The 10,000-nt window shown below is 47.0% G+C and overlaps 1 protein-coding gene across 3 annotated transcripts in view; it reads right to left on the bottom strand.

The window, feature by feature from the left end:
- LOC125448600 (mucosal pentraxin-like) overlaps positions 1–10,000 on the bottom strand; it is a 24,150-nt gene that overhangs the window by 1,332 nt on the left and 12,818 nt on the right. For 2 of the 3 annotated variants that reach the window (XM_048523992.2, XM_048523993.2), the window contains one exon: positions 1,717–1,792. In XM_048523992.2, coding sequence (XP_048379949.1) covers positions 1,717–1,780 — 64 coding nt within the window. In that variant the 5' untranslated portion in view covers positions 1,781–1,792. Of the gene's footprint in view, positions 1–1,716; positions 1,793–2,832; positions 3,041–10,000 lie in introns of those variants that run through there. The other variant, XM_048523991.2, reaches the window with a different exon arrangement.

Below are 10,000 nucleotides of genomic sequence, written 5' to 3'. Positions count from 1 at the left end.
GTCCACAACGATGCGCACAAATAACACACACGCATACAGATGCTCAAAGCATTAAAAACTCATTGACATCGATACACAGAAAGGCGTGCACACACACACACAAGAAACAGAAACTCATTTACATTAATACACAGACACACACAAAGAACAAAAATTCATTCACATAGTCATATAAGGGCCCCTGTACACACAGATGCGAAGTCTCATTTACGTAGACCAACAAAGTCACACTTATTCACATAGACACACACACAAAGACACAGAAATTTGTTTACATAGATACACAGAAACGCACACGCGCGCACATAAAGACGCAGCGATATGTTCACATCGACACACAGAAAGACGCAAACACACGCGCAAAGAAACAGACACATTTTCCACAAGATACACCTAGGCAGCCTGCGATAGTTTGCTTCCGAGCAGAGGAGACTGACAGCAGATCTGATAGAGGTGAATGAAGTTCTGAGTGGCATAGACAGGGCATATAGTGAGAAGCCTTTCTCCTTATCAGAGGGATCAATAAACAGGTGGCACAGCATTAAGGTAAGGAACAGAAGTTTTAATTAAATATTTGAGGTAAGTAAACAAAAAAACAAAGTTGCTGGAAAAGCTCAGCAGGTCTGACAGCATCTGTGGAGGAGAAAACAGAGTTAACGTTTCGGGTCCGGTGATCCTTCCTCAGAACTAATGTTGGTTGGGAAAACTGTATCAGAGATAATAGGAACTATAGATGCTGGAGTATCCGAGATAACAAGGTGTGGAGCTGGATGAACACAGCAGGCCGAGCAACATCTTCATGAAGGGTCGAATCCCGAAACGTCAGCTTTCCTGCTCCTAAGATGCTGCTTGTCCTGCCGTATTCATCCAGCTCCGCACTTTGTTGTCTCGGACAGACAAAGGAGTTGCTAATGATCAGGTTGGGAGGATGAATAGTTGTTAATGGGGATTGTTAGTGACTAACATCAAGGGGTGTGTCGTGGCAGGCTGTGTGGTAACAAGGTAATTTGAGGTAAGTGTTGTGTGAATTGAGGGTTGAGTGCACCTGGAATTTGTGGCCTAAAAGGGGGACGGCACAGTGGCTCAGCGGTCAGCCTCACAGCACCTGGGACCCGGGTTCAATTCCAGCCTCAGGCATCTGCCTGTGCAGAGTCTGCACATTCTCCTCGTGTCCTTCTACAGTCCAAAGATGTGCAGGCTAGGTGGATCGGCCATGCTAAATTTCCCGTAGTGTTCAGGAGTGTGTGGATTATAGGGGGATGGGTCTAGGTGGGATGCTGCAAGGGGCGGTGTGGACTTGTGGGCCGAAGGGCCTGTTTCCACACAGTAGGGAATCTAACCTTAAAAAAAAGGTGAAAGAGGCAGGCAGCCTCAAGTCATTTGAGAAGTATTTAGATGAGCATCTGAAATACGTGTGCATAAAAAGGCTGTGGGTCAAGTACTGGTAAATAGGATTAGAATAAATATCTCCTTCAAGAGGGACATGGACACAACAGGCCAAAGGTCCTCTTTCCATGTTGCAAAAACAAAACTGATCGACCCTACGCCTTCATGACTCTTTCATGTGCAGAACACAAATGGGCATAGTCACACAGTGAAATACGCACACTGAGCTGGGTTTCTTTTTGGAATCTGTTATCTCTCTGCTCTGCAGAGCTGCTCATTAGAGAATACATTTTGCAATGAGATTGCAGCACTGCAGCCTATTCTACATACCTCCATGGACGAGTCCGACTAGAAAAATGCAGTTGATAAGCCCAAGGAGAATGACGTTCTTCATCCTGCAATCAGTCTGTAAACGTTAATGATCAGAGTCAACTACCTTGGATTGATGCTGTTATATACACTTGGAACTGCAGAACATTACTGACATACAGAAGTCAACACCCAGAGGACAAACTGATATTCACCAACAACTCTTTCCAAGTTATGGCAGCATATAGATCTGTCCCGATGGAAAACACTCCTGCATCTGTGCAGATATGAAGTATTTTTCTCGGGACTTCGACGCAGAAATCAATGTTGTCTTTCTACTCTGGTACTTATGGGCTGCTGCACTGTTAGAGGGTCTGTACTGAGGGAAGTGTTGCACTGTCGGAGGGTTAGTGGTCAGGGGCTTCCGCCCTTCGAAAACGCAGGATTGAGGAAGTGCTGCACTGTCAGAATGTCTGCACTGAGGGAGAGCCACGCTATAACAGGGTCTGTACTGAGGAAGTGCTGCACTGTCAGAGGGTCACGACTGAAGGAGTGCTGCCCTATCAGAATGTCTGCATTGGAGGAGAGGCGCACTGTCGGAGGCTCAGTACTGAGCGCCGCACTGTTTTCGGGTCAGATCTGAGGGAGGCCGGCACTGTCGGAGGGTCAGTGATGTGGGAATGCTGGAATATCAGTACTAAGGCTGTGCTGCACCGTGTGAACGAGAGTAGACTAGAAGAGTTGCCCAAACAGATGAACAGAACTCTGCATATCGCTGTCTGTCTTTGTCCGAGTCTCTGTCTCTTTCTTTCTGTGCCTCGTTCTCCTTTCAATTTGTCTGTCCTCTTCTGCAGACGTGCATCCCTCTGTGTCTCTCTGTCTCTTTTCCTCTCGCAATCTGTTTGTTTCTCTTTGTTTTACTTCCCCTCTTCCTGTCTCAGTTTCAATCTCTCTGAGTCTTTGACTGCCGCTGCTTTCGCCTTTCCCTCTATCTCTGTGTACCTGTATCTCTCTGATTTTGCCACCTCCCCCCGTCCCCACCAACCGTCTTTTTATTTGCATAACTTTCTCTCCCTGTTCTTCCGCTTTCTTCCTCTCTCTCTCTCTCTCTCTCCAGTTTCTGTGAAGAATACTCACTGTTCCTTTTCTTGGACTGGAGGATTTGTTTTCTCTCACCCGGTGATGAGAAGTCTGTGCGGGTTTGAGCTGGAAGATCGAGCAATTTAAGAAGCTTGCACAAGCAGGAATGAGATTATTGAGCGGGGAATGACGGAAAATTCCAATGAACTCCTCATTTAAAAAAAAATCAGGAGCTGACTGAGCATTATATGGCAAAACTTCTGATCAATTTCTTTTGACTTGTCAATATTTAAGTCTAATGTGTAGCTCCAATGCAAACATTCAGATACATAATTATTAACCACCTGGTCATCAAACACTCAATCAGAAACTCAGATACATACAAGTACACACACACACACACACACACACACACATGCGCGCGCAAACAGATATTTTCCCAGCACACTCTCATAAACACACCCTGACGCTTTCTGTCCATCTTGCATTGCAGGAGAACATACTACAGAAAGATAGACTAAATGCAAAAGGCTGCCACACCTTCAGTTTAAAGCTCATTCTACAAGCCCCGCCTGCACCCAAAGTCCTGTCCCCTGTAACTATCGCTCCTGAAATCCTCTCCATATTTGTAAACATCTCAGCAACAGAAACTGTTTGTTTTTGCACGTTACAGGAGTAAGGCCCAAAAATCCCATTTATCTCAGTACCCTCCTGTAGCCCCGACGCCCTCCTTACCCCTGTAAACTCCGTCAGCCCCTACAAAACTCCGTATCCCTGTAAACTCCTCAGACCCTACAGCCCTCCCTATTCCTGAAATGTTGGCCAGCATCTACAATTCTTGCTGACTTTCTGAAGTCCTCTAAACCCCAAGATGCACAATATGTCTGCAATCTCTTCCATGCTCAAACATCGCTTGATGCAGAGAGAGTGTACCAAAGGACTCTGCTGAACATTGACAATCCTAATCAGATCTTAGTTCACTCTGTATCTTATAAAAGGGTATAATTGAAGAAGGGGTAACAACGTGTGGAGCTGGATGAACACAGCAGGCCCAGCAGCATCTGAGGAGCACAAAAGCTGACGATCCGGGCCTAGATCCTTCATCAGAAAAGCCTGATGGGGAGAGGTTTCTGAAATGAATAGGGAGAGAGGGGGAGGCGGATCAAAGAAGGATAGAGGAGAAGATAGGTGGAGAGGGGACAGACAAGTTAAAGGGTTGGGGATGGAGCCTGTAGAGAAGAGTATGGGTGGGGTAGTAGGGAGGGGATAGGTCAATCCGGGCAGGACGGTCAGGTCGAGGGGGTGGAATGAGGTTAGGAGGTAGGGAATGGAGGTACGGCTTGAGGTGGAAGGAGGGGATAGGTGAGAGGAAGAACAGGTTAGGGAGGCAGGGACGAGCTGGGCTGGTTTGCAATAAAGTAGGGGGAAGGGAGATTTTGAAGCTTGTGAAATCCACATTGATACCATTGGGCTGCAGGGCTCCCAAGCGAAATATGAGTTGCTTGTCTTGCAACCTTCAGGTAGCATCATTGTGGCACTGCAGGAGGCCCATGATGGACATGTCATCTGAGGAATGGGAGGGGGAGTTGAAATGGTTCACGACTGGGAGGTGCAGTTGTTTGTTGCGAACCGAGCAGAGGTGTTCTGCAAAGTGGTCCCCAAGCCTCTGCCTGGTTTCCCCAATGTAGAGAAGCCACACCGGGTGCAATGGATACAATATACCATATTGGCAGATCTGCAGGTGAACATCTGCTTGATGTGGAAAGTCATGTTGGGGCCTGGGATGTGGTTGAGGGAGAAGGTGGGGGGGCAAGTGTAGCACTTCCTGCGGTTGCAGGGGAAAGTGCTGGGTGTGGTGGGGTTGGAGGGAAGTGTGGAGCGGACGAGGGAGTCCTGGAGAAAGTGGTCTTTCCGGAAGGCAGACCAGGTTGGGGATGGAAAAATGTCTTTGGTGGTGGTGTCAGATTGTAGATGGCGGAAGTGTTGGAGGATGATATGTTGTATCCGGAGGTTGGTGTGGTGGTGTGTGAGAACAAGGGGGATCCTCTTTTGGCGGTTATTGGGGGGGGGGGGGGGGAGTGTGAGGGATGAATTGCAGGGAAATGTGGGAGACACGGTCGAGGGTGTTCTCGGTTACTCCGGGGGGAAAATTGTGGTCCTTGAAGAACGAGGACATCTGGGATGTACGGGAGTGGAATGCCTCATCCTGGGAGCATATGCAGTGGAGTGAAAGGAATTGGGAATAGGGGATGGAATTTTTGCAGGAAGGTGGGTGGGAGAAGGCATATTCCAGGTAGCTGTGGGAGTCGGTGGGCTTGAAATGGATATCCGTTGCGAGGTGGTTGCCTGAGATGGAGACTGAGATGTCCAGGGAGGGGAGTGGTGTGTTGGAGATGGTCCTGGTGAACTTGAGATGGGTTGGAAGGTGTTGGTGAAGTGGATGAACTGTTCAAGCTCCTCTTGGGAGCATGAGGCGTCACCGATACAGTCATCAACATAATGAAGGAAGAGGTGGGGTTTAGGGCCAGTGTAGGTGCGGAAGAGGGACTGTTCCACATAACCTACAAAGAGGCAGGCATAGCTTGGGGCTATGCGGGTACCAATGGCCACCCCCTTTGTCTGTAGGAAGTGGGAGGAATCGAAAGGGAGCTTGTTGAGGGTGAGGAGGAGTTTGGCTAGGCAGATGAGGGTGTCAGTGAAGGGGGACTGGTCAGGCCTGCAGGACAGGAAGAAACAGAGGGCCTTGAGGCCATCTACATGAGGAATTCAGGTGTATAAGGATTGGGCATCCATGGTGAAAATGAGTTGTTGGGGACTGGGGAATTGGAAGTTCTGGAGGAGGTGGAGGGCATGGGTGGTGTCACAGACATAGGTAGGGCATTCCTGGACCAAGGGGGAGAAAATGGAGTCCAGATAGGTGGAGATGAGTTCAGTGGGGCAGGGGCAGGTGGAGACAATGGGTCGACCAGGGCAAGTGGGTTTGTGGATTTTGGGAATTTATCCACAAACCCGCCTGCCCTAGTCGACCCATTGTCTCCGTCGACACCCTCATCCACCTAGCCAAACTCGTCCTCACCCTCAACAACTTCTCTTTCGATTGCTCCCACTTCCTAAAGACACAGGGGGTGGCCATGGGTACCCGCATGGGCCCAAGCTATGCCTGCCTCTTTGTAGGTTACGTGGAACAGTCCCTCTTCCGCACCTACACAGGCCCCAAACCCCACCTCTTCCTCCGTTACATTGACGACTGTATTGGCGCCGCCTCTTGCTCCCCAGAGGAGCTCGAACAGTTCATCCGCTTCACCAACACCTTCCACCCCAACCTCAAGTTCACCTGGGCCATCTCCAGCACATCCCCCACCTTCCTGGACAACTCAGTCTCCATCTCAGACAACCACCTAGCAACTGATGCCCATTTCAAGCCCACTGACTCCCACAGCTACCTAGAATACACCTCCTCCCATTCACCCTCCTGCAAAAATTCCATCCTCTATTCCCAATTCCTTTCGCTCCACCGCATCTGCTCCCAGGATGAGGCATTCCACTCCCATACATCCCAGATGTCCTCAATCTTCAAGGACCATAACGTACCCCCGCAGTGGTCGAGAATGCGCTTGACAGTGTCTCCCGCACTTCCCGCAACACAGCCCTCAAACCCCGTCCCCGCAATAACCGCCCTCAGAGAATCCTTCTCATCCTCACATACCACCCCACCAACCTTTGGATACAACACATCATCCTCTAACACTTTCGCCATCTACAATCCGACACCACCATCAAAGACATTTTTCCATCCCCACCCTGGTCTGCCTTCTGGAGAGACCACTCTCTCCAGGACTCCTTCGTCCACTCCACACTCCCATCCAACCCTACCACACCCGGCACTTTCCCCTGCAACAGCAGGAAGTGCTACACTTGCCCCCACACCTCCTCCCTCTCCCACATCCCAGGCCCCAACATGACTTTCCACATCAAGCAAATCCGCTAATGTGGTATATTGCATCCACTGTACCCTGTGTGGTTTCCTCTACATTGGGGAAGCCAAGCGGAGGCTTGGGGGCCGCTTTGCAGAACACCCACGCTCAGTTCACAATAAGTGACTGCACCTCCCAGTTGTGAACCGTATCAACTCCATTCCTTAGACGACATGTACACTCTGAGCCTCCTGCAGTGCCATAGCAATGCCACCCAAAGGTTGCGGGAACAGTAACTCATATTCCGCTTGGGAATCCTGCAGCCCAATGGCATCAATATGAATTTTTCAAGTTTCAAAATCTCCCCTCCCCCAACTGCATCCCAAAACCAGCCCAGCTTGCCCCTGCCTCCCCAACCTGTTCTTCCTCTCACCTATCCCCTCCTCCAACCTCAAGCCGCACCTCCATTCCCTACCTCCTAACCTCATCCCGCCCCCTTCACCTGTCCGTCCTCCCTGGACTGACCTATCCCCTCCCTATCTCCCCACCTATACTCACCTGTACAGGCTCCATCCCTGCCCCTTTAACTTTTCTGTCTCTTCTCTACCTATCTTCTCCTCTATCCACCTTCAATCCGCTTCCCCCTCTCTCCCTATTTATTTCAGTACCCTCTCCCCATCCCCCTTTTCTGAAAAATGGTCTACGCCCGAAACAACTGCCTTCCTGCCCCTCTGATGCTACTAGGCCTGCTGTGTTCATCCAACTCTACACCTTGGTACCTCATAATTCCACCAGTGCTGGTTTAATGGTATGTTCTGCTTTGGTTAGTTCACTTAATGTCACAGTAACTCAGTATAATGATCAAACGTTGTGTCTTCATTCTTGGAGACATGAGTCTGTTTCTTGTGTTGAACATTCAACGGTGTGGCCTGTTCTCTAACCTATCTGATAGTGAGGCCTGTTGTAGACAATTGAATTGTCAGTTGATGGCGTTTATACAGTTTCCAATCAACCTTTTCAGAGAGGTTATTAGACGCATTTGGAGCAGATGGGACTTGAACGCAGGTGTCCTGGCTCAGAAGTAGAGACACTACAGCTGCAACAGAAGAACTCTTCAGCGTAACTTCTTATATGCAGCCACGTAGAGTACGCCAAATTTGTATAAGAAACACTCACCGTGTCTAGAATACCCCATTGATTGAGGACAAGTGTTACTGACTTGAAAAGTGTGCCACAAATGTTTCATAGAATAGTACCAGGTAATAGGTTTTTAGTTCCATTCAACTGGAAATGATAGGATTCTTCTTCTTCGAGCATTTCAACAGCAAAATCCAGTTGCAGGCAAATTTATAATAAACCACTCTCAGGTCAAAGAGTTATGCAGTCATAGACTCATACAGCATGAAACAGACTCTTCAGTTCAACTCATCCATAATTAACCAGGTTTCCTGAACTCAACCCACTTGCCTGCATTTGGCCCACATCCCTCTCAACCTTTTCTCTCTAAATATCTTTTTAACATTGTAACTGTGCCTGCGTCCATCACTCTCTTTGGCAACTCATTCCACACATGGACCACAAACTATCTGAAAAAATTGCCCCTCAGGTCCTTTATAAATATTTCCGCTCCCACCTTAAACATACACCCTCTGGTTTTTGATTTCGCTACTCAGGGGAAAAGACCTTTGCTGTTTTCTTTATGTGCGTCCCTCATGATTGTATAAACCCCTCTAAGGTCACGCCTCAACATGCTACACTCCAGCTATAAAAGGTCCAGTTATAAGAGGCTATCCAGCCTCTCCTTAGGACTCAAACCCTCCAGCCCTGGTGATATCTTGTTCTTTTTTTCTCTCCAATTTAATAATATTTTCCTATAACTGTCTGTAAATATTTGGTGAGGATGCAAATTAATTATCGTAGTAGATAGCTACGACATACAGATTTTCCTTTTAGGCAGTGGTCTGCTATGATCTAGTAATTAAAGCCTAAAATTGTTTTGAACAAATCAACTGGGAATTTCAGTCAGAAATTGAATTTCAACTTTGAGGGACATAAATCTAAGGGTGAGGAGAAATAACGGGGGGGAGGGGTTTGCTTAACTGGATAGTTTGAATAGCTGAAACAGACATGGTGGTCAGGAAATGTTCAATAGGTGTTATTTTCATTGTAATTCGCCAATTCAAGGGTTATTAAATATTCTTCTGTGTACGTTTTTTTTCTTGCAAATGTACTTGAGCAGTAGGAAGGCAAAGTTGCTGTGGTGCCAGAGGCCCATTCTCTCATTACAGAGAGATAACTGGCTGTGGTTTAACCAAAGGGTTACCATGCGTCAGGCAAGTCAGAGGGCTGAGCAGGAGAGTCCTTCACATGGACTGCAGCTCGTTCAATGAATTGAACCCATGCTGTTAGTTTCACACTGCAACACAAAATGACCATCCAACCAACTGAAGTAACCCTTGAGCAATAGATGGTTGCCAAACTCTTTGATGCAAGTTTCACATTTTTTATTTATATATACAGCCAGGACATTATTTTGTGAATTCCTTTACATTAGAACATAAATGCAGGAACAAATGGAGCAAATTCCAGCCCTTGAGCCTGCTCAGCCACTGAATACAAATAGGGATGATCTCATCTCAGCCTCAGCTCCACTTTCCTGTCTGTTCTCCATAACCCTTCAGCCCATTGCTAATTAAAGTTTGCCAATCTCCACATTAAATTTATTCAATGTCTCACGGCACTCTGGAGGAGAAAACCCTGCAGATTTACAGTACATTGAGAGAAATTGTATCTATTTGGAACCTGCTACCCCTTATGCTAAAAGTATGACCTCTCAATCTAGCTCGCGTTGCATGAGCAAACATTCTCTTTATGTCTGCTTTGTCAATCTCTTTTGTATTTTGTATACTTTAAGAGGTTAAGTTATTTCATTTTTAAATTTATTTTATATTTCAATTTGCCTCTCTGTGATTGCACTCTCTCTCCGTTCACTCAAGCAAATGCATTTTATAAGTTTTAAAATGGATTACCCCAGGATTGTTAAGTTCACAATGAACTGATGAGTAATGTGGGAAGAGCATTTTAAAAGTTGCCTATCTTTTTTCTAACATAAGGATTTTTATTATTTCTCAGGACAGAGGTATCACGTTATCTTCAGTTTCCTCATTGCTTTGAGTGTCAAACATGCAATGTAGGTTTGGAAGCTGTTAGACATTAACTTTGGTCGAGTGACATGCAGCTTTGTTGGGGAAATATGGTCCAATTAGGTTTTTGCTAAAAACATAATTTCTTTCCAAATTTTTTATTGTGAC

Source organism: Stegostoma tigrinum, chromosome 41 (genome assembly GCF_030684315.1).
Source record: "Stegostoma tigrinum isolate sSteTig4 chromosome 41, sSteTig4.hap1, whole genome shotgun sequence".
NCBI lineage: Eukaryota > Metazoa > Chordata > Chondrichthyes > Orectolobiformes > Stegostomatidae > Stegostoma > Stegostoma tigrinum.
This window is presented reverse-complemented; position numbering and strand designations above follow the sequence as displayed.